This window comes from Jatropha curcas, chromosome 11 (genome assembly GCF_041381405.1).
Source record: "Jatropha curcas cultivar XTBG-Jc1 chromosome 11, XTBG_Jcur_1.0, whole genome shotgun sequence".
NCBI classification, from domain to species: Eukaryota; Viridiplantae; Streptophyta; class Magnoliopsida; order Malpighiales; family Euphorbiaceae; genus Jatropha; species Jatropha curcas.
In genome coordinates this window covers 25,205,588-25,231,332 of record NC_143161.1, presented here as the reverse complement: position 1 = coordinate 25,231,332, position 25,745 = coordinate 25,205,588, and the positions used below count along the sequence as shown (strand labels likewise).

The following is a 25,745-nucleotide window of genomic DNA, read 5'->3' as shown; positions in this document are numbered from 1 at the left end:
ATCTTCTGATTGATGCAATTCAGACGAAGGAATCACAATCCAAATTGGAGTGTAGGAAAGATTTCTAATCACAAATAATGCTAATTAATTAATTAATTAATAACAAATTCTGACCAAAATATGGTCAATGCATGCAATTCAAGAACTCCTTTTCAATGGTCAGTGATACTTAGTACGGTAAGTAGACATTTGGTCACTGACTAACCGGCTCCGCCCGGTGACTACACAGTACAACATTGGGCAGAGTAGATTATTTAAAGACCTGAGAGATGTTTTGTTTACTGGCTATTGTCGGTTGTCAGTACTGCTTCGGTAAATAATGCGGGCAAGTGTGTATGTAGTGTACATATCTCAATGGGAGAATTACTATTTAGTACCTGAAAATTTACCAAAATTAATTTTTTCCTCTTTTTCTGGAAAGCTTAATAGATTAAATGAATATCATAGGCTATATAACAACAATAGTATTCTTTTTTGCTCACAAATTTAGAGAAAAATCTTATCATCAAGAAAATTTAAACTTGAAATCTCTTGTTTCTCGTTGGGGACAGACTGAGAGGAGGATTGTAGCCCCTCAAATTAAAATTGTTTTTAAAATTTTTATAGTGAAATTTTTGAAAAAAAAATAGTTTTACCTCCTTTAATTTTAAGTAAAATTATTTTTTGACCCCTCCTAACTATTTGGGTTGATCCTGTTGCTTCTCACGTTTAATAAAAAGATCAATTAAATCATACTTTATTAACTTTTAATAATTTGTCTTTGCTGTTTCATAAAATGATTGATTTGTTTCTAATATTTATCTCTATTAAATTATTTAATCATTTTATCTAAACAAAAGTTACTTTAACCGAAATTATTCAAACTGTTTTGGGCGAATTAATTTTGATTATTAATCGAACTGAAATTAAAGAAAATGAAAATTTAATTAACCGATTAAATTTAACCAAAATTTATAATTAATCAACTTTAATCGAAATAAAAATTAATCGAAGTTATTAATCACTACTTAATCAAAATAAAAATTAAAATATTTTTAATTTTTAATTTTTAAATTTATTATCCACGTAATCAAAATGATGTAATTTTTAAATGTCGATCAATTTGATTAATTTAGTTAAATTAACTTTTAATTGATCACCAAAATTTTAATATTTTTTAATCAAATATTTGTTCACTAAACTGTGTTGGCCAAATTAATCGTATTAGCCGAACCGAAGGCTGAATCTAGTTTTGATGAAATTTGAAAACTAAATAGTAATTCTCCAATATCTATTTATGTGCGTGCGGTGTGTGTATGCTTTGGTTGTGTGCTTTTGAACTTTAGTTTGGCTTAGCCCACTTCTCTGTTTTTGTCCTTAGCTTTATTCCTGGGGCTAACCTGTCTTTAAGCAAGGAATGCTTGGAATTGAGGGACAAAAATACCAACTCATACAATAATATTATCATATGTGGGAATATGATTTTGCCACGTGGCAAGATATAGAGATATAAGCTTTTAGCCTAAAAGAGGTTGTCACAAGATCTTCTTATGCAAGAAAAGCATAGTCAAGGTCCAAAAAACCTCCTCATGCCCATCACTTGAGGATTTTTATTTCTTTTGGAATGAAAGAAATAAATTCAAATATCCAACACTTTAAATTCCAACTTTCTTATTTTTTTTCTCATTATCTTTATCTAATACCTATGTGAGTACAGAGAGATCAATAACGGGAAAACAAAGTACTAACTTATTGTTGTCTAGCATTGCATGTTAGATCCTTGGATGGATATGTTTACCTTGAATTTTTTTTTTTTTTTTTTTAGTCTTTTTATTCACTCCTACAAACATGGGTTGAGGTGAGCAAATGGCCAGATCGGTTCAAATCGAAACGAACCAAGATTAAAAATACAAATCAAAATTTTTTGTTAACAGACCGAACCGGTCACATCCAAATAGTTTTAAAATTAATAAATTCAAAATATAAGATTATTTGGTTGTTTTAGTTTATCTTTACTCTCTATCACATCCATATAAACTGATTTCTCACAATTAGTTTCAATTGAATCACTTGTAAATATTAATTTTTATAGCAAAAAGACAAAAGAATTTAATTAATTAAATAAATTTCTTTTTGGAAGAGGCACCTTTCATTCGAAATGGGATGGGTAGAGCAGCTGAATCTCTTTAGATCAAAGTGAAAAAATATATATATATTTATTAAAAAAATGTAAGGAAGAAGGGAAACAAGAAAGGAGAGAGGTTAAGATTAGACTTTGTTTTAACGTTAGGAATGTTTGGGCATTGAAGCAATGATATAATGTACTTTGAAAAGTGATTATAAAGACATTTAGCGATCCATTCCTAAAGCAAAGATTTGTATATCTCTAACTCTCTCACTCTTTTCCTCTTTCCAATGTAATGTTTGATTTCCATTTTTTTTTTTTTTTTTTTTTTTTTTGTTTCAGATAAAAACGTTACAATTGTTGCCCCATGGCCATGTTAAAAGAAGAGACCAACTGGACTATGTTTTTTAAAACTAAAAATCTTATGTTTGCTTTTAATCTATCATGTGTCCGTACTCTTTTTTTTTTTTTTCAAATAATACATTATTTTCAAACCCTAAATTATGGAGACATTTTCACAAAAAAAAAAAAAAAGTAATAAAAATATAATGTGTATCAACAACTACAATTGTGGCATTGAAGAGTCTTGGCTCCCCCTTCTCTTTATGTAAAAAACTAATTTTTTTTCAAATATATTAAATTAGCTTTTCAATTGTAATTTTTTAAGATCATAATTCATTAATATATAATAATATTATATATTATAAATAATCGATTAGATCATATATAGAATTTTCTATTATAATTAATAAAAAATTCGTTAATTTTTTAACAAATTAAAAGAATTATATACATTCTTTTAAATAATAAAACTAAAATTAAAAAGAGCCAATATTAAATTTTTGTCACTTGAAGTTGACGACATATATACTTTTTTTATAGCAAGTCGGTTCTTTATTTAATTTGGACAATAAAATAACTTTTCTGGATCGTTTACACTTACATTGTTTTTCCAAGAACTTATTGCATATAATGTACAAAGATAGTTCTCCCATTATGCGTCAATAGCATTAATGGAAGAATATGTCGTACTACCAAACTCCATTAATTAAAAATACATATATGCAAATCAAGATCTAAATTCTTCAATCAAATGAAGTCAAATGTTATACATTTATTTAGTACCAAACTCTCACAAAAAATAATAAAAAAAACTCCAAATGTAGAGAAAAAGCAACATTAATAAAAAAAAAAAAAGAAAATACAAAAAATAATATTGGTGATGAGTTTCCTGATGATACTTATTTAGATTATACTTATTCGTATCTTTATCTATAAATAATATATTCATCATTTCTTTGTTAAATGATTCAAAATATTTTTATTTGTCCTTTTGCTTTTCTTCGTTTGATTTCAAATTCTTGATAGAGTCCATGTTGAGTTTAGAAAAGTACATTTCATTATTAAGAATAATTAATAATTATCAACTGATAAAGGTCCAATGTGCCATTACCGTGGGCCTACAATTTGGGCCTAGAATCTCAGCCCAAAAAGGCAGATGAACTCATGAAATGCTATGGTCATCGGGAGAAATCTCAAACAACTTTAACTTGCTCAGTTCCTTTGAACTTATCCTCACATGATGATTCAATGAGAGTAAACTTCCAATTTCAAGTGATTTTAGGATTCGTCACTGTAATCAAATGTAATATATATAAATAATTAAATACACTAGAAATATATTTGATTTTATTATATTAAATTCGATTACGGCTAGTTCCTCTGTTGCTACAAGTTTCAAAATCATTTTGACTTCGATAATACGTATGTAGAGATGATGAGAAAATGAGAAACCATAAATGGCAATGATATAATTGTTGTGCTCTGATTGCTTCACTGATTCTATGTAGCGAGGATTCTTTCGAAATATTCTCCGGCGGATCACCAGAATACTCATTGAATTTCAAATCTTCAGCTTTTATCAAGAATCTTTTGCTAGTTTCTTTGAAGATGAAAGAAATTTCGTGCCTAGATTCAATTATTTGTCTTAGTTCCAATCTCGCTTTCTATATGCAGATTGTTTTTTTAGTTAACTGTAATTAGAAGAAGCTTCCTCCTCCAACGATTCTTTTTCTTTTTCTTTTTTCAGAAAGTATGTGAAATATTTCTAGTATTCTGCAATCAAAGTATAGTTTTATAGCTTTTGATTTTACAATTTATTTTTTAGCTTAATGACAAAAAAAAAAAAAAAAAAAAAAAAAAAAAAAAAACTTTTTTATCAATTCTAACCAGTTCTTTTAATTTTATCGATCAATGCTGCGTATTTAGTTTTTTATATTAATTCTAGCCTCCGTTTGTGGAACAGACAATTCTAGCCTCTGGTGGATCTGTAACAATCAGAGGATTGGAGGAAGTAGTAGTCGCTTGGGGACTAGACATCTGCATCACATGTGCTTTATGCTCCGCAAGCTGTCTCTCCTGGTCATCAACACAAGCTCTCAATGCACTAATCTCGTCGGTACTATGTTCGGGCTGTGGTCGTGATGGTGGAGCACCAACAGCATTTGAAGCTGAGCCGCAGTAGAATTATGATGCCTGGAAGCCGATGCCATACACCTTTCTCTTCTTTTGGCCTCCTACTGTGTCTAAAATTATTAGGCTTCACCTTATGTTTAAGTTAAATTTATTAGGCTCAACTATTTTTTTTTTAAATTTTAAACTTCACCTTTCATTTTCCTTCTAAAATCTAAGATCCTAATGTGGGATCCTTCTTAACTGCAATTAATAAACTGAATAATAGATGAATAAAAATCAGAAACTTTTACTTAAATAAATCAATTAACAAACATAGAAGAGTTGGAGGATTACTTACCCAAATTCAAAAACAAGGAATCCATTAAACACAAATAAAATATCAACAAATAAAGTATCAATAGCCAACATTGAACACAAAAGTAATGATTAAATCATCAAAGAAATGAAATATAACTAGTAATTAAACAACAATCACAACAAAATAAAAAAATAAATAAAAACGCAAAAAAAAGGAACCTGTGCTGTGTGACTGTGGTCGCGTGAGAAGGAGGAGGCAGCTGGAACCACCGGCGGCGAGAATAATCCCGCAGAAAACCACCTCGACGGTCGGCGGATGGCGACGAAAGGTGAGGAACAGGCGCGCGGATTTTTGAAAGAGAATGAATACTGTGACTATGGTCACACGAGGAAGGAGACAGGTTTTTTAACCCTTAAAAAATTGCGACCAACTAAATCGATCTCAATTTTTATTAACGCATCAATAAAATAGGTTGCAAACTTATAAGGGTTGCGCAAATCCGTCGTAGAGTGTTAAACAGATAATTACATGTGCGACTTGGCGAAGTGATGAACTTTGCAACCAATTAGATTGGTCGCAAACCTGTAAATTTATTGGCGGTGACAAACCCGTCAGCAATAAGTGCTCACCAATTTTTCCTGTTAGAAGTCTACTTTTTTATTTGAATGTTGAACAGCTATAATTCCTTTCTCTTCTCTTTATATTCTCTCTTATCACTTAAATCACGTAATATCTTTTTTTTTTTCTCTCTATTTTCTTTCAAATCTCTTAAATCCCAGAATTTCATTTTAAATGACTATGCTTTTGAAATTTTTAAATAATTTCAATTTGAGAAATAATCTTGAATATATAATCTGCTTTTTTTATGTTTTTTGTGAAATAATTACAATTTTGAAAAACAAATGAATTTTTAGAGCTTGAACACATAAAATTCAATACTATTGCAAATGAGTTTAATGGAAGATTTCCATAAATATAGTAAGTTGTCCCGTTTCAAAACTTTCATCTTTAGAACATTTGACCATGTCCATGTATCAATCCAAGATTATCGTAATTTATATTAACATATTCACCTTACCATCACTATAAAATACAACTTCAACAGGGGAGAATAGTGGACTATTTTAGAAGGTGAAAAAAGCGCTTACCAAGAATGTGATTATCCTAATTTTCTTTTACACAATTACAAAACAAAATAGCATAATGTATAATAAAAACTAAAAAAAAATTAACTAACCTGTCACGACCCATTTCCATGGGCCGGACTGGCACTAGGGCCCAGGTAAGCTTAAGGCCCCCGAGACCCGTAGTAAGCCTGAAACACTACAAATTTGCTATCTCAATATAATTTTAAACATTTACAAATTTCACTATATTTAATAAAACAGGCTCACAGAATTATTCCATCTATAATAATACACAACTTAAAAGTATACAAATTCTATAACTGCGGAGTTCATTGACGGATGTATACATATAAGTCTTCGGACATTTATCTATTTAATTGATCAATACGAAAATTAGCAAATTTCTTTTTTTATAGTGAAGAGCAGAGTTATAGCTGAGATTTAGAAAATGCTACTTCCTGAAAGATTTAAACAAAAGAGATGTGAGTTTATTAATGAATAATAATTATTGCACAACACAAGCATTCACACCATTGTATAAATATATCAACCTAGTCATCCGACTAGGTATATGCTCACACAGCCAGTCACACAAATGGCATATCACCAGCACTCACAATTATTAACATCTTCATATAATCACATCACGTGGAAATTAGTCAGTGGAGTCACCGAACCCCCGATGAGCCGTCCTCCCGCATGGCTCATCCTCTCACATGTGCACCAGGGAGCCGATCCCCCATACTGGCCGACCGGTCTAATCCTCACTTGACCAGCCCTCTCATTTTTCTTTCCATTCTCTCTTTTCTTTTCCATACCAACAGGAGGCAACCCGGTCGTCTCCATCAAATCTAGATCATCAGGCGCTCACAACAGGAGGCCACCCTGCGGGCTGCGATCAAATCTAGATTATCCGGTGCGCCCAATAAAGAAGCCAACCTGTGGTTAACAGTAACGGTAACAGTAGGTGCACACGGGGGCGCCGATCTCCCATTTACCCGGCTAACAGAAACAGAATCAGGATCCATATAACAGAAATCAGAATCAGGATCCGTATAACAGAAACAGTCTCACAAACCCATGGTGACCCACTTCATCCCAATTCCACACAAACAAAGCACAGCAATATCACAACACAATAAATCAAACATTGCATTCAAATTCAGACATATTATTCAATTAGACATCGTAATGCAATGCACAATTAAACATCCAAAATCAATGCAAATAAATAAATAAATAAATAGTATTAGCAATTAACAACAATAATAAAATAAATAAATGAATATGTAAATAGTTAAATGAATAATAAAGATTATAAACAACCAGAGCACTATATTTATTATGTACCAAATTATAGAACTAATCTAAATAAACTTATTAATTATGTTGTTAATTAAAATTTAGTCTAATTTCTATCAAAATTTCGGCAGCATCTCCCCTAAAAATAGGACTATCTACCTGTTTAAATATCACAATGATATTATATATTAATCAATCAATGCACACAGCCCATCCGTCGGGCGATCAAACAGTTAAATTTCCCTTCCTCCATCCAAATAATAATGTCAACATTCAACTATTAATTCACAACTTATAATAACCTTCAAACATATCCCACTAATATTATTGAACATTCTTTGCTTCACATAATTATAATCAGCTTCTTTAGCTAATTGACAAATAAATGAAATCTTTCATACATATACATATAAACAGAAGTTATACCATTAAGTTAGTTAGCTTCTAACTATTATAAAACTCCTTATTAAACCTTTATTTCATCATCCTTGCTTAAGGTATAAACAACGTCTTTAAACATTTACTAAAATTCTAAACTAGCCACTAAGAACCAATGCTTCAATTAAATTACAATTTCATAAATACTTCTACTAGGCAACCCGACTCACAACTTGAACGTATAACTAAGGCTTCCTAAAATTCCTTCATCTTGCCATGAAAATACGATTTCTAGATTATAGTAGATTATGTTTACCATCGAATCGTTACCTAACAAGATTGAAGCTATTGAGCATTAACCAATGGTATCCATCACAAAAATATTGAGAATATATCCATTCCTATGTTAGTTCATATAAAAATGGCAACGATTACCCTCAATAGCTACTCCCCACCAAATGCAATAGGTTCTCCTTAACTTAGACTTATACATATATGCACAAATTTCACTCATTTCCCATCAAAACTTAGATTCTTAACATCCTATAATCCATATCAAGCAATGGTTTATAGAAATAATGAGAAATAGCTGCTGCCATTTTAAAATTGCTCTAATTTATTATATAGAATATGCAGCAAATACATTAGCCTACACATACTTTTAAAAATTTCAGTCTGCAGCTCATTTGGAATGATAAAAGTTTAAGATTTCCTTCCTATCATAGTGAAAACTCAAGCAAATAACCATTAAACTGCTGCCATCTTTAAAGGCTTATCAATTCCTCTAACAAATTGTGTAATTGGAATATGTGTGCACTGCTATTTTGTAATAAGAATAGTTTAAACATTAAAGCGGGAAAGGGACTTCGGGCTTCAAATCTTGGGTCTCTTGCACTGCTATTTCAAGAACGCCTTACCCGAGTATTCTTTTTTTTATTTTTTATTTTTATTTTTTTCTGTAGTATCAAGTTCTTTTTATTGTTGGTATATACTGAAAAAAAAGAATTTATTTTTAAAAGCAATGAAAAGCAATAATGAAAAGCAACGATTTTATCTTAGCACTATATTGTCAATAACGTAATTAACTTTATATATTAGAAGCAAATATCATTTGTTTTTTTTTTATTATTATTATTTTTTTTTATATAAACAGTACCTGAAAATTCTAACTACAAAGATCTTGAAATTTATGCAATTTAATTTGCAAAAGAGTGAGGAGGGAGGATAATCGGCTTACCTTATCGGCGATAGTCGCCGGAGTTGCTCGGAGAGAAGGACGAAGACGCTATCTCGATCGGGCTGAAGTCCCAGCCTCGCCGTGATTTTTGCGCTCACCAGAAGCAGAAACGGGGAGAAGGGAAAGGAAGGCCGGGTTGCTGCGGCAAGGAGTCGACGGTGAGGAGATGAGATCGATCGGCTCTGGTGGCTGGAAACGGGAAGGGAAAGAGGAGGAGGAGGTTGCGCGCTGGCACTAGCGCAAGGAAGGAGAAGGAAAAAGAAAAAAAGAAAAAGGAAAAAGAAAAAGAAAAAGAAAAAAAAGGAAAAGAAAGAAAAAATCTTGGGCTTCTAGACCATTCCGGTTCGATTCGAACCGGTTTGGTCTAATTCTATGATTTGGCTCAATTTGCTTGGTTTTCGAGTTTTTCGCTTGGTTTTTGAAAAATCGAATTGGGTTACGGGTCCAGTTTAGCAATAATAAAATACTAGCTGGTATAATCTCATTGGTTGAAATAAAAAATTTAGTTTTTAAATGAAAATTCTTCGAAATTAAATTTTCGGGTCGTTTCATAACCTAGGATAACAAATAGATTATAAAGATCCCTCATCATCTATCATTTTGCCGCTCATAAAAGACCAACAAATCATGGAGACTTAACCATCCTTTTTTCTTTTCCATTTTTATACAGCCAAAATAATATATTAATCTACTTTCTTTAACGTTAACAAAAAAAAAGAAAATGAAACTTTGCTTGTAAGAAATGAATAATTCCATAAATTCATTTGATTTTAAGATAATTGAAATTAATCTTAATTCTGGCATTTTGTAAATAATTACTTCACATTGTATCATTTTGTATATCATGAAGAGGAAACAAGAAACATGAAAAAATTAGTTGTTTTACTTACAAAATGAATTAGAAACAGTGATGTTATTTGGATAGTTTGAAGAGAAATAAACAGAAAGAAGAGAAAAGATCTTGGTATGAGATAAAAGCTAAAAGACATGTCAAACTTGTATTCCTACATGTTATTTTATTTTCGATTAAATTATCCCAATCAGCGTCAGTATTATTCACGCATTTCTGTCTACATGGAGAGGTGCAAGACTAATGCAAAAAAAAAAAAAAAAGACTTGGGGGTGCATAATTGATCCCTCGCAAAGTTGAGAATGCCATAGATTTTTTTTTTTGAAGTTCAAGAACAAATTTATGTATTTGGCCGAAGAAAAATTGCCCCTATAATTATAAAATAACATAATTCCATGCTCGCCTAACATGAAAAGATAAAAATTTTCTCTTACAATTAAAAATATATATTCATTTATCATGGCATTTCAGCTTTCAATGCATATGGGTTTGCTTTTGTTAATGATTTTTAATTGGCCGAATACATAAAATTTTTAGAAACTTTTTTCAAATGACCATTTGTGTCCCTCAACTTTACGGAAAGATCATATGTGCATCTTAACTTATATATATATATTTCACCCTTTGCAGTTTATAGGCTTGCTAGTTATTAGATTTTAACTGGTACCTGTTTATATAACGGTCTAATCAGAAGTGTTCGATAGCAATAACTGTTTAATTAGTTGGTTAACTTAAAATGATAAAAAAAGATATTAGCCGTTTAATTAGCTAAATTCGAAGAAAATTTTTTTTAATTATTTCATGTGAAATGTTAAAAGCTTCCTCAACCTCCAAAAAAGCTATTATAAGTATTATATTACCGAACGCTATAATTAACATAAATAGAATTTTAATTTGATCAAAATGTAAAAATTGGGCGCAAAAAATGTTGCCGAAAAGGGCCTTCTTTATGCTCATATTACTCTCGAAAACAAGTTGAGAAAGCTATCAATTCACTGGAACTCGACAACTTCTCGTTCATGATAGAACATAAATAATGTGTTAAATTTATTTTGAAGGATATATCTCCTTATTAACGATGAAGACATAAAAATGTTTAATGAAAATTTATGAAAAATGAGAAATATACCATTGATAAATAAGATTCTCAAATATTTAGTTATATATTTCATTTAATGATCCGTTTGCTATAAATGAATTTCAAATATGAAAATTCATTTATAAATGAGCCATGTTATAACTTGAAAGACATAATTCAATTGAATTCTACGTAATTATTTTTAAAACAAAATCTAAATTGAATATTTCATTGTTTTTACTTCTTAAAATACACTTAACATAATAATGTTATAAAACAAACAATAAATATCAATTATATTTATTTTATATTACATAATAATCACTTTTCGATTAAAATTTAAAAAATTAAAAATAAATTGCTTTAACAATACTTATTTTATTTGACAATAATATTACTTTGTTTATAGAAAGTAGAATAATTTTGTCAACAAAATATAGTTTATTTAGTTTTATAAAATTTATTTGCAAATTCTATCTATTTTGATAGTTGAACATTATAAAATTGAATTCATAAAGTTGAAATCTTTTTTATTTTTCATTCCAAACCTGAAAATTTTAAATTTTAAATAAATTCCATAAAATTTTATAAAATTTATTTGTTTTGAACTGGCATATGAAACTATTTCAAGCAAGAAAAAATTCCACATTGCATTTATCATATTATAATTTATAATGGAGAATTCAATTGAACAAACGTACAAGTTATGTTTGGAAAACATTCATTCAATTCACCTCTGTTTTTTTACATTTTTTTTGTCGTTTTATAAGGAAAATAGAAAAATAAATAAGAGAAAAATTTAATAATTTAAACAGTACATAAATTGGAACAATGAGATACAATAGTTTGTCTTAAGTTCCAAATAATTATAAATATTTTCCATTCAAACACTAAAATAAAATAAATTCAAAAATTCATCATTCTATTTATAGGCAATTACATAAAATGGAATTAGTAAAATTTTCAAATTACTTTCGATCTAAACAAATAAAATACAATATTCATTTCAATTCCATCAAAATTTATAAAATTCGATACAATTCATTTAATCCACATTAATTTATTTAAAATACGTAACAGTTACACCCTAAAACGGCTTTAACCCCAGATGTCCCAATTACAAAGTTTGGTTATAATTAAGCATGGCCACGGTTCCGATTCCGGAACTGGCGGTTCCGGTTCAGAAAAACTGGAACCGGAACCGAACCTAAAAGGTCCGATTCCGGTTACAAAACCGACGGTTCCGATCGGTTTTTCGGCGAATCGTATAATTTTAAATTTTAAATTTTGAAAATCGGTTTTAAAATATATATATATTTGAACATAAAAAATTAAAAGATACACCTAAAAAATTAAAAAATACTTCAATTAAATTTATTTTTTTTAAAGACTTGAACATAATTTTTTTTTTTTTTAAAATTTTCAATTGAATTTATTTTTTGTTTAAAAAAGTTTGAACATAATTTTAAATTTTGAAAACCGGTTTAAAAAAAAAATATTTGAACATAAAAAATTAAAAGATACACCTAAAAAATTAAAAAATACTTACAATTAAATTTATTTTTTTAAAGACTTGAACATAATTAAAAGATTTCACAACAAAATTTAAAAAAAAAAAAAACCTAACAGTTTGGCTAGAACCGGCGGTTCGAACCGACCGGAGAACCGACGGTTCCAGTCGGGTTCCGGTTCGGTCTGATTCCGGTTCTCACCGGTTCCAGTTACGGTTCAGGACCGGTTCGAACCGACGGTTTCGATTTCCGGAACCGTAATATGGCCATCTCTAGTTATAATTATGCCCCAATTTAAAATTCAGGTCTAAAAAAATAATAAACAAATAAGAGTTGGGACCCACGCCTGACGTAAGGTTAGTTTGTAGCCCAACTTTGGTTACAAACCAAAACGCACCGTTTAATAATTAGGAGAACCCCAGCCTACTTCCTCTTTCTCAGTAACGATGGCCTGAGGGGTTTTTAGTTCCAAAAACCCTAAAGGCTAGTTTCCCAAATCGCGTTGATTTTGTTTATCTTTCTCCAAATACGACCCCTGAACAAAATCCCTCTCTTTACCGTGAATATCGTCGACTCCATTGTATGATTTGCTTTGAAGGATAGTTCCTCCCTCCTGTGCGCGGAAGGAACTGCAGAAGAGACGTGGCGACATAAGAAGCACTGGTAAGTCGAAACCCCTTCTCTGTTATTGGGATTTCTCTCTTTTTGCATGTGTAGTGAAGTGTTTTGAAAATGTCGGTATGCTTTATAGTGTTAGTAAATACCAGAGCGGAGAAGCACGAATTTCTTGTCTCATTTCAATCTCTACTATGGCTAAAAGCTTCACATTCCAGCCTCCTAGCGATGAGGAACCCGAATTATCTTATGCTGAAGAGGAAGAAGAAGGAGAAGAAGAAGAAGACCACGACGAAGAATTAGAAGGGGAAGGAGAAGAAGGTAAAGCGGAGAAGAAACCTTCAAATAGGAGTACTCAATCACCATGGGACTTCGCTTCTTACTCCGAATCGGTCGCGGAGGAACACGCTCGTCGAAGCACTACCTCCATCGATTACAAGATCTCCAAAGCTCTCCAACAGCGCTCCTTCCCCGTTACCACCGCCGACGATGACGCGACCTCCTCCGACTCGGAACCTGACAAACAAGTATTTGAATCTCTCTTTCTCTCATTACCTCTTTTCCAATTTTTTATGCAATTGAAATCCTCACTATACAAATTTGAGTATACAGGAAGATTATAGACCGGAAGAGGATGACGATGCGCCTAGCAATGCCAGAGAAGGTAATTCATTTTTTGCACCGTCAGATGGAGCTTCATTCCATGCCAATTCTTTTATAGAGCTCAATCTATCTCGCCCATTGCTTCGAGCTTGCGAGGCTTTAGGATATACTAAGCCTACACCAATTCAGGTTTCAATTTTATCTCTAATTTCACTTTCTTATACAACTTCTTTTATATAGTCTCGCCCATTGCTTCTTATACAATTTTTTTCAGGCGGCTTGCATACCACTAGCCCTTACAGGTCGTGATATTTGTGGAAGTGCTATTACTGGTTCTGGAAAGGTACATCTTTTGTTTAGTTAAATTACAGCTCGAACCGCTCCTATTTGATTGCTAATAGTGCATTCATTTTTTTTTTTTTTTTTTCGGTTCTTTAATCTTGTAGACGGCTGCCTTTGCATTGCCTACTTTAGAGAGACTTTTATTCCGTCCAAAGCGTGTTCAAGCAATACGGGTTCTCATTCTTACACCAACCAGGGAGTTGGCAGTCCAGTGAGTGTTGCTTTCCTCGTTCTGTACACTTCTTTATCTATTTAATTGATATCAAGCTTAGATAGATTTCAGCTTTGAAACATGATTTTCTGGGTAAAGTTGTCTCTTAATAAATATATGCATCATATAAGTTATACCATTTATTTTTACTGGTTTATCATTTTATTTCGATTGGTCCAATGCTTTCTTCTCCTTTTCTTTTAAGCTTTAGATTGTTAAGTAGCTAGCCACTGTATATTTTACTCTGTATATTTATGGCAGGGTTCATAGTATGATAGAGAAGCTTGCACAGTTTACAGACATCAGATGCTGCTTGATTGTTGGTGGCCTTCCTACCAAGGTCAGCTTATTAATTTAATCTGGTCAACTTCCATTACTTATCATCTTGAATGTGAATGCAAACTGATCTTACTTTTGGAAATTTCCCTTCAATTATTCTTCTGCTCCCCAATCTTTTTTAGTTTTACTATTTCACTAGGCTTACTTAAAACTTAAGGGCCCATGCCATCTGCTTAGATTCTAAAATTTGTGTGTTTAGAATTTTTTTTTCAGATCCCTGAATTTGTGAATGTGATAAATTTTGCTACATATTTGTTTTAAAAATGTTCTCTACGTGGTGCTTTTATGAGAAAATCAAGGGTCTCCATTTTGGTTTTTTGTTTTTTCTGTGAGTGTGCCATAGAATAGAATAAATTTTGCTATATATTTGTTTTAAAAATGTTCATCTAGTAGGCCTCTTTTAGGAGAAATCAAGAGTCTCCGTTTTGTTTTTTTTGTTTTTTTTGCCGTGTGAGTGTGTCGTAGAATAGAGCATGACGGACATTATGTTTCTAGGTGCAAGAATCTGCCTTGAGATCAATGCCAGATATTGTTGTGGCTACCCCAGGGAGAATGATAGATCATTTACGCAATTCTATGTCTGTGGATTTGGATGATCTTGCAGTTCTAATCCTTGATGAAGCAGACCGTCTTTTGGAGCTTGGATTTAGTGCTGAAATTCATGAACTGGTATCCTTCACTTTTTATTATTTCGTCCATATGACAGTTGAAACTGCAAATGATAATTAGCTGCTTTGGAAGTGGGGTATTCTGCGAATCAATCACTTTTCTTTATCAATGTTTCCTAATGACATTACTAGCCATTCATATTCCTTGAGTACCATTGCATTCTGTTAAGGGAACATTTAGATATATTGTTGAACATAAGACATATCCCATGCCATTTCTTCCTCAATACTTCGTTATGCTAGCGCTCTTCTTTCCCTATAAGAACACTGAATGCACCTCAAGAAGTGTTGCCCAAATTTACCCTGCTAAAATGTTTCCCTAGGAGTTACAAAATTTATGCGTAGTATAGGTAATGGAATCAGACAAACTACAATGCTTTTCACTACCTGTTTTATGAAAACCCAAGTCTAGGTCATCACGAGGGGCTGAGCAAATGTAGAATAATCCAGTAATTGTTTGTTTCTGCACTTCAATTAACCACTTCTGCTTCATGTCTTATTTCCTTACAAGTGGAGTATGTTATTACCAATTCAATATTTTCTAAGAAGTTCCTGATTTATTGGCAGGTTCGTTTATGCCCCAAAAGGAGGCAGACCATGCTTTTCTCAGCTACCATGACTGAAGAAATTAATGAGCTTGTCAAACTTTCTCTGAACAGACCACTGCGTCTCTCAGCTGACCCATCTGCAAAACGACCAGCAACATTGACTGAGGAGTAACTCATCTGATACCACTCCCCAGCGTTTTTCTTTGCTTTTGTTTGTTATTTTTCTTTTCTAATAGAAGTTGTGTGGATGATATCATGTCATCCTTCTCTCTTGGAGAGCATGGATATGATTGCATTTTTTTTAGTTATATACATATTATTTTTTTAGAGTTAGCCCCTTCTTTAAATTCTAACCTCTAAAGTTTTTCGCTTCTCATCTGCAGAGTGGTCAGGATACGCAGAATGCGTGAAGCAAATCAGGAGGCTGTTCTTTTTGCACTGTGCTCAAAAACTTTTACATCTAAAGTGATTATATTCAGGTTGTTATGGCTTATTATAACTAGCATAACATGTTTTCTTTCTTGAATATATTATGGTTGCTGAACAATAATGTGCCTTATGTGAATGATCCAGATGTTAGAAAGGTCCATCTGAATTTAGTTTATTTGCCAAGTCATTATAATACAATGAGATAAATGGATGGTTTTTCTTAAAGTTAAAATGAGGAAAATGTTAAATAAAAATAAATTATCATCTTATGAAAATGGATTATTGAAAATGAAAAGAAAGTTGTAAATGGCAATAATAATATTGTTAAGCAAAATCATTGGTCAAATAACAAAGCTTGTTTGATGACTAGATCAAAAGTTTGGATTTTATATTTCCACATTTTGATTTATATCTATCAACATCAAAATTTATTGATTGTTTGGTCCATTTAATTTCCCTTTGGGCAGTGGTACTAAGCAAGCTGCACATAGGTTGAAGATTTTGTTTGGATTAGCAGGCTTTAAAGCTGCTGAGCTTCATGGAAATCTTACACAAGTTCAGCGTCTTGACGTGAGTAGCTTATTTTGAAAGAATCTATTGCGTTTGGTGTGGGTCCATCACAGGATTAATTTGAAAATGTTGTCCTATAATGTGGTTCCTAAATGTTAGATAGTGCTTTACCATCGTAGTTTATTAAGATCCTTATTTATCTTTAGATCTGACTAATGGTTTCCTGTTGTAGGCTTTGGAACTTTTCAGGAAGCAGCAAGTTGATTTTTTGATTGCTACCGATGTAGCTGCTCGTGTAAGTGGAGATGCCCTGTGCTATATCCTTACAGTTTTCTTGGACCTCCATATGTTATTCATCAATGGTTTTTGCTTGTTCATATAGAAAATTACTTCCTTGCTGTTTGTGCTTTAATTTTCATTTTTTTTTCTTTTTAAATGTTTAGCCCTTTTGAGGTCAATGGTAAGTTAATTACATGTTTTGAATAGTGCTCAAGTTTTGCTTTTGATATGGACTTAAGTCTATGATGCCTCTTTTGCTCATCTCTTTTATTTTTCTTCTTTATTTTGAAGTATCAACCTTTGCTTATATTTTCTTATTGCCTTTTTATAGGGACTTGATATTATTGGTGTTCAAACAGTTATTAATTATGCATGTCCTCGTGACTTGACGAGGTAAACATTTATTTATTTTATCACTAGATCATGATATATTACCTATTCTTTCTTTTTACTCCTAACTAGAAACTTTGTTCATTGTATTATATTACAATGTGTACAAGTTCGTTCAAGCATATCGTAATCATTTGTTTCTTCATGCAGCTATGTGCATAGAGTGGGTCGTACTGCAAGAGCTGGTAGAGAAGGTTATGCTGTTACATTTGTGTCAGATAATGATCGCTCTCTCTTAAAAGCCATTGTGAGCCAAGTTCTTCTTCCACCTTATGCGGCTTGTTTTTGTTTTGAACTTAGTTTTTGAAAAAGATATATCAACAGTATTCTTTTTTTTTTTTTTTGTGCATATCGGATATAACTTGGTAGGCCACAAATTTTGGCCAAAAAGCTCATCCTAGCTATTTTATCTGCTTGAGTAATGTTAATTTTGCTTTATTGAGCATATGGATACTTAGTCTAATTTTGCCACAAGGCAGATTTTGTTCCTTTTTTAGTTTGTTCAGGCAACTGATTTTGATACTTATTTCGAGAGCTAGATGGTCATCAGTAAAGTTTAGCATAGAATGATTCGTACAAATTGTAACTTTTTGTTTTAGCTTTTATGGAATATTTTTTTTTGTTCATTTAGCTATTATATTTCTAAAATATTATATTTCTAAAAAAATAAAAAATATATTCGATGTTGAGAAATGAATTTTTTTTCACATTTGTGTTGAGCATGCTAACCGTCTAGTTATTACTTGTTAATAGTTCGGCGGAAATCCAATTTAGAAATTAACTGAAGGATTTAACTAGAGAGTTGGTTAAATAGATTTATTAAATATAAATAGTTCCCTAGTTATATTTCCTTTGTCTGCATCACCAGTTGAGCTTGATATGACTCACCAAGAGGCTCTGTCAATGTAATAGGCTAAGAGAGTCGGTACAAAGTTGAAAAGCCGTATTGTTGCTGAGCAATCAATTGCTAAATGGTCTCAGATGATTGAGCTAATGGAAGATCAAGTGGCTGCCATTCTTCAAGAAGAGAGGTTTTGATTGGCTTCATCATTCTCAAAGATCTTTTGACTAAATATTGGTATTCTTATTTGGATTGAAATTGTAGATGTTGAATTGCTGCAGGGAAGAGATAGCTCTAAGAAAAGCTGAAATGGAAGCAACAAAGGTACTTCCTTTCCTCTGTCTATGCTCCTTTGTTTTCTTATTTTTCATTTTTATGACTCTGGGATACACTTCCCTTATTCAGTTGTCACAGTTCAAGCGCCTTGTCAAAATACATTTTCCTGTGATGGCATTTGCGAAGTGTCATTATTATTAGTATATTGTCGCTGCTGCCCATCATAAGCATTTACAGCTGTGAACATTATTGGCATTAAAGAGCAGTGAATATAAGTTTATGCACTTTTGCAGGCAGAAAATATGATTGCACACAGGGATGAAATATTTTCCCGCCCGAAAAGAACCTGGTTTGTAACGGAAAAAGAGAAGAAGCTTGCAGCAAAAGCAGCTAAGGTAATTTATAACATATCACAATTGTTTTGGTTTTTGGTTTGTATTGAGTTTTATAGCATTAGCAGTTTCATATGTGCATAAGTTGGCATGTAAATGTTAGGGATGATTATTTGAAAATCTTTTAAGTTATTGCTGAGAGTAAATTACTGATTCTTCTGCCAAAAAAGGTGATACAGGGCCAAATGATATTTGCTATTTGACTGGAGCAAACCATGATCTAAAATACTTTCTGTTTAATAATTAGGATATGATATTTTCTCCAACTAATTACATGGTGCTCTCAATTCATGTGACAGGCATCAGTAGAGAAAGAAAAAGGTTCTAGGACTGAGGTTGTTAGTGCCCAACGGGCTGAAGAGCTTAAACTGAAGGAAAAGAGGAAACGAGAGCGTGAGGTACTTTTATTTTTGTTTTTCAGCAATTTAATCTTATCATCTTTTGATTGTAAACTTTTCTTGAGGAATTGATGTAAGATACAAAATCGTTGGACAGAAAAATTTGCCCAGGAAGAAGCGTCGAAAATTACAAGCAGCCAGAGAGATGTTGGAGGATGAAGATCAAATTGAGAAATCAGTCGTACGTGACTGCTCTCTTCTATATGCATAATTTCATGCATGTGATGTGGTTCTGTTACATTATTACCTTTCTTTTTTCTGGATAAGTGGGCCATGTCAAATTCCATGGTACACAACTTTTTCTATCCAAGTAAAAGAACTTGTGCGTTTTTTGTATGTGCACATACGGGCACTCTCAATTTTGCATATATCCTTAAGCTAAAATGTCTGAACCAGCATTTTTCAATGGATTAAGGTTTTCACTTCATTGCAGAGTGACATTTGTACTGACAAAACACTGCAGGGCGGCGGAAAAAGTAAAGAAGAGAAGGCTGGAATGTCACTGGTTGACCTGGGTTACCGACGGGCAAAAGCAGTGAAGGCTGTAAAGAGGGCACTGGATGCTGGAAAGATTGTGCAGAAGGCTGGCAAGAAATCAAAGCATCCTTCCCTAAGAACTCAATCAAGGAAAGCAGAGATGCAGGAGATATTCCAGAGTGACATGAGTGAGAAAAAGCAGAAGAGAAGCAGTGGTGGAATGGGAAACAAAAAGTCAAAGAATTCATTTAAGAGCAAGTCACGGTATAAAATGATTTTTCTCCCTTTCCAAGTACTGAGAGTTCCAAGTTATTCTATGCTGTTGAATTGGTCTTCTAGCATAAAATCAATGATATTACTATAGATTGAGGATCTTTGTTTCATTTGTTTATCATCTATGTCAAAACTGTCAACAATGTGTATTTGGGGAATGAGATACTTATCTTGAGGTATTTTCTTATCCAGGTACAAGCGCAGGTAGCACTGTCAAGTCTTTGCCTGATAGTTGTTCTACCTTGGTTTTGTCTTGGGAGGTCCATACACTGATACCATATCGGAAGTGGAAAGGGTAGTTATCGTAAAGAAATGTCGGGAGTTAGATGAACGGATAATATTAACGAGGGTAAATTGTCATAAATTATTTTTATGTATTCTTTTTCAATATGAGAATCAATTTCTTGTATAACTATATTGTTGAGATACCTTATTGTGATTATTTTGAGATACTATATTGTTGTCAGAAATTATTTTTATTAGGATTTTTAGTAGTTTTAATTACTTTAATTAGTTTTTATTTAGTTTTATTTATGTTTTTATTAAAAGTTTCCTTGAATCATAATTCGATTGATTTCTGTAAGATTTTGGCACAGAAAAATAGAAAATCTTGGCCCAAAAAGCTTGTGTATTTTGTCTCTTATCCCGCCATACCATCCATGGTTGACAACTTAGACATATGGGCTTTTTTAAAACTTGATCAGCCCCATTTATTGAAAGTAACATTTTAAGGCGTGAAAGAAACTAATGAGAAATTTCCAAATCAGAGTGTCTGTCTAAGAAAGAGTTATAGTTAAACCTAAAATGCCGTAATAATCATCCCCTCAACTAAAACCCTTTCTGAACTCGCACAAAACCCTTCTAACCAGAGCGGGGAAGCACAAATTTGTCTCATTCTCATTTTAATCTCTACTATAGCTAAAAGTGATAAGTGTTATTTTTATAGTATTTTCAATATAGTTTTTTATTAGGACTTTTAGTAGTTTTAATTACTTTAAGTAGTTTTTATTTAGTTTTATTTATGTTTTTGTTAAAAGCTTCCTTTAATCATAATTCGCTTGATCTTAAAGAAATTTGTAAGATTTTGGCATAGAAAATAGCAAAATAAAGCAACACACTCAAGTTTTAGCACGCCCTGCCCGTGCACATCAGCACTCCCGTGCTAGATTCAAGGAAAATCAAGTGGAGATTTAAGCCCTAGCATGCCCCAGCTGTGCTATCTGGCACTTCTGTGCCACAAGAGGATATCAATCTAGAGGCGTGCTTGCCTAAGCGTGGCCCGTGCTGCATTCCGTCATGGAGACTCAGAGCCTAGCACGTCCTAGCCGTGCTATGTGGCACAACCCGTGCCACAGATTCCTCTCTAAAAGTGCCCCTAAGCACGGCCCGTGCTAAACCATCCTTAGAACTCAGGCTCTGGCACGCCCATCCCGTGCCTCACAGCACGCCCGTGCTAAAAATCAAGTCTTGTTTTAGGTCGAAAACCCCAGCCAGTCCCTACCACTTGCACGGACCCACCTGAGATACTTTCTTGATGTACAAATCAAGTTTTAATCCTATTTAGGCGCATAGAAGAGTCCAAATTGAGAAGAAATTCAAAGGCTAAGCAGTTTCCTATTTTCAAAAAGATTTCTTACTTAATGAAGACTCTATTTCCTAAATGAAGTCAGATTTTCTCCCAAGAAGTCTATATAAAGAGAGAATCCATTCATGGTATGGGGGATTCTCTTGTTTTCTTTCTCTCAAAGACTTCAAGTGATCAAGATTTATGCCAAGATTCAAGGAAGCCATCCATAATTATTTGTTGACTAGTTTTTACCTCTAAACTCTTATTCTTATCTTTACTTTTTATTATTCACATTGATTATGGAATTATTTTCAAGTTTAATTGAGTTTTATTTAATTACTATGTCGAACTAAAATTCTCATACTAGGGATTTGATGTAGCTTAATTTTTTTTTCCAATTTATAATATTAGATTTGTTTCTCTTTGTTTAAAGTATAATTTATTATTGAATTTAATGCTTCCAGGCAGAGTTTCTCCCCTGGATTGATTTATTTCATTAATCATTATTGGGAGAAGGGTTTTTGATATGAAAAAGGTAATAATTTACATGAGAATAATAACTTGATGTGGAAGCTATATGGTTTGACTTATGGGGGTTTTCATAAGTTAATGACCTTAGGTTATGAATTCACAAAACAAACCATAAAACTTAATAATTTAATTCATGTTTGATTGCGCTATTGGAAGATAGGTAATTAGACCGGGTTAAAATAGCTAACAATACATCGGGAGGGCTTCTTAGTGATTTTAGGGTTGTTTTCCCTACTTGAACAATTAAAATTGATTAACGAACTAATAACATAAATTGGATAGAATTAAGTGAAATCAAAATCCCTAGTAGCCTTTAAACCTTGATTTCTTTTAATCAAAATTGCTTTGCTTAATCTCTTTTCTCTTTTACTCGTTGAATTTAATTTCTTAAAATAACTCCCTTTATTGCTGTTTAAATAATAGTAGGTTAACATAATTTTGGTACTTGGTATACAATCCCCGTGAACACGATACTCTAATCATTCTATATTACTTATTGCGATTTTTTACACTTGCGAAAACTACTGTCAAGTTTTTGGCGCTATTGCCGGGGATTCACGTTACCAATATCAATACTAATTACCCTATTATTAATTTAGACATTTAGCTTAAATTTTAAAGATTATTTCAGTTGTTTATGCAAAGAAGATCAGGTAGAACTGAGCCTTTAATCTTTGATCTAGAAATTGAAAGGACTTCTCATAGGAACAACGCTGCTAGGAAACCACGTGAAAGCAAACCCAGACAGCAAGCAGACATGGTTGATCAATTCAATCTAGTAGATGGACCGCAACATCCTTTCTGAACCTCGCGAGATTACACAACTCCTTTTCTTAATGGAGCAACCTCAAGTATCACTAGGCCTAGGGTGGAAGCTAACAAATTTGAGATTAAACTTGCAATAATTCAAATGCTTTCCACCTTAATTCAATATGGAGGTCTGCCCAGCGAAGATCCTAATGCCCATATCACAAATTTCCTGGAGATTTGCTATACATTCAAACAAAATAGAGTTTCTAAGGATGCCATAAAATTAAAACGCTTTCCTTTCACTCTAAAGGATAAAGCAAGATCTTGGTTACAATCGTGCCTTGCTGGAAGTTTTACTATACGTGAGGAATTAGCCTAGAAATTTTTTGCAAAATTCTTTCCATCTTCAAAGACCACAAAGCTTCGCAATGAGATAATGACCTTTGCCCACCATGACTAAAGGAGTTTGTATGAAGTTTAGGAGAGATTCAAGGACCTACTGAGGAAGTGCCTACGTCACAGTTTACCCAAGTGGTTACAGGTACAAACTTTTTCTCTCATTACCCCCTTTCCAATTTTTTATGCAATTGAAATCCTCAATGCAAATTTGAGTATATAGGAAGAGTATAGACCGGAAGAGGATGACGATACGCCTAGCAATGCCAAAGAAGGTAAATCATTTTTTGCACCGTCATATGGAGCTTCATTCCGTGCCAATTCTTTTATAGAGCTCAATCTATCTCGCCCATTGCTTCGAGCTTGCGAGGCTTTAGGATATACTAAGCCTACACCAATTCAGGTTTCAATTTTATCTCCAATTTCACTTTCTTATACAACTTCTTTTATATAGTCTCGCCCATTGCTTCTTATACAATTTTTTACATGTGTACACTCCTTTCTCGATCTTTGTGGTGGCTCCACTCCCAGGCGTCACTTTTCTCAATCTTTACTGCTTTCATTTTATCATCATTGGCTGGACTATGCTCGCACTATCTTGTTCTGTAGTTGGTAGCTGCAGTAGTTTGCATGTAAGGTAGGGGTCACAGGGGCATTTTGCAGTAAGTATGGACTCATATATCAATCAAAATTTAGAAGTCTTCCTCAGTCACTTTGCTGTGAGATTCTGGTTGGTAGATTTCTTTTTCTTCTTTTTGGCCATTTCATAGATCTTATTTATTGTTTATGGTTGGTCGATTCAGCATTTAAACCCATGTGCATATGCTCTAGTACAGGAAAGATGAATGTAAATGTTAATTTCGACTTTTTTTTTTGAACTTTGGAAATTCTTAAAACCCACGAGTCACTAGCTCAAAATGTTTGAACTTGAGATTCGACTTTGAGTTAAAATACTATTTCTTTTTAATTTGGTACATTGCAATGGTGGATGAGAAAGCAGAGATGTTCAATGTGGTTGAGTAATTCTTAGTTTTGCATGATATTTTCAATTTTTAATTAAGAAATATAAATCTATTTCCGTTTTAAAAATCAAACAGTTGATTCATATAATCGGAATAACAGGCCAATGAATGGGATTTATCTGTGGTTTTTGTTTTTTCTTTTCCTTTTTTTTTTTTTTTTTTTTTTTTTTTTTTTTTTTTTTTGCTTTGCTCGCGAAATACTGTTTCATTTTTGTAAATTTGAACCCCACCTCAAGTGCAATAATATTTACGCCTCAATTGGGTTCATTCTTAATTCTATACCGTGGTCCAGTTGTTTTGATTGAGACGTGAATTAACTGAACAACCAACGACCCAGCGATGACATAATTCATGGTTCGTTTCTTAAAAGACATAATTTAGGCAAGCAGTTCAATTTCCATAAGGAGCTGTCATTGTCATATAAATGAATGGTCGTTTGGCACGAATATTGCGAACAACAAAATGGATTTCAATGCAAGGTCCTAATGTAATTAAAAATAATAATAATGAAAAAAACCAGAGTGTCTATCTAAGAAAGGGTTACAGTTAAACCTAAAACGTTGTCGTAACAACCATCCCCTCCTCAACTAAAATCCTTTCTGAACTTGCGCAAAACCCTTCTAACTAGGGGTGGCCAAATAACGGTTCCTAGAATCGAAACCGATGGTTCGAAATCAGTCCGAACCGAAACTGTAACCGATCCAAACCGAAACCAGAACCAGAATCGGTGGCCTACGGTTCGGTTCCGGTTCCACCATTTCTAGAACCGCGAACCAGTAGTTCCAAGAACTGGCCGGAACTAGATGGAATCGCCCGTTTTTCCAGGCAATTCCAAAAATATATGAATTCTGTTTCTAATAGCTAGTTCGACCGGTTCGAACCGGTTCTAGCAGGCAGCAGCTTTTTTTTTTTTTTTTAAATTTTTTTGTGAAATCCCCAAATTACCCCTCCTAACAACTGTAAACGGCTACATAACAACTAGTTTCAAGGGTATTTGTGGAAAATGATTTTTTGGATTTATTATAAATACCCTATTCCATTTACAATGTCCTCACACAAAATTATCTCTACTCTCTATACTCTATATTATGGATCATTTTGGAAGCATTTGGAGGCAAAAACATCTAACAAAAATAGGAGTTGATCGCTCTCAAACACAAATTTCCGGGTACGCATCTTCTAACATTTCTTTATCTCAATATTCTGAAAAACAACAAAAGAAGAATTAGCTAAAATGATTTCTATAGAACATTTATCTTTTAGTTTTAGTGAAAAAGTAGATTTTAATCAATATTGTCAAAAAGCTTTAAATCCTTCTGCTAAAAAAGTACCAGAAATACTGTAAAACGAACTGTTATTTCTTTATATAAAAAAGGAAAAAAAGAGTTAGAACTTTTATTTTCTCAAATGAAAATTCGTGTTTCAATTTGTTGTGATATTTGGAGTGATCATTGGCAAATGCATTTTTATATGGGCATTACATGTCATCGGATTGATGATGATTAGAAAATTCAAAAAAGAATTATTG

At 32.6% G+C, this 25,745-nt stretch overlaps 1 protein-coding gene and 2 long non-coding RNA genes across 3 annotated transcripts; 1 reads left to right on the top strand and 2 right to left on the bottom strand.

Annotated features, from left to right (window-relative positions):
• Window positions 1-4,335: 4,335 nt before the first annotated feature.
• Window positions 4,336-5,664, bottom strand: LOC149492809 (uncharacterized). Its single transcript, XR_016318926.1, has 3 exons — window positions 5,096-5,664; window positions 4,770-4,833; window positions 4,336-4,683 (listed from the first exon to the last, which is right to left on the bottom strand). It is a non-coding gene; the product is annotated as an uncharacterized LOC149492809 (long non-coding RNA).
• Window positions 5,665-6,267: 603 nt separating this feature from the next.
• LOC149492808 (uncharacterized) lies at window positions 6,268-9,234 on the bottom strand. The gene is made up of 2 exons (XR_016318748.1): window positions 8,922-9,234; window positions 6,268-6,462 (listed from the first exon to the last, which is right to left on the bottom strand). It is a non-coding gene; the product is annotated as an uncharacterized LOC149492808 (long non-coding RNA).
• Window positions 9,235-12,796: 3,562 nt separating this feature from the next.
• On the top strand, window positions 12,797-20,421 carry LOC149492807 (DEA(D/H)-box RNA helicase family protein). The gene is made up of 20 exons (XM_089716572.1): window positions 12,797-13,023; window positions 13,112-13,502; window positions 13,588-13,767; window positions 13,853-13,921; window positions 14,025-14,131; window positions 14,393-14,471; window positions 14,966-15,139; window positions 15,706-15,854; window positions 16,070-16,165; window positions 16,583-16,685; window positions 16,858-16,920; window positions 17,236-17,297; window positions 17,445-17,541; window positions 18,207-18,325; window positions 18,417-18,459; window positions 18,705-18,806; window positions 19,103-19,201; window positions 19,299-19,382; window positions 19,665-19,942; window positions 20,144-20,421. Exons 2-20 carry the CDS (start codon window positions 13,170-13,172, stop codon window positions 20,157-20,159), a joined length of 2,253 nt encoding a protein of 750 aa, XP_089572698.1. The 5' UTR covers window positions 12,797-13,023; window positions 13,112-13,169; the 3' UTR covers window positions 20,160-20,421.
• The last annotated feature ends 5,324 nt before the right edge of the window (window positions 20,422-25,745 follow it).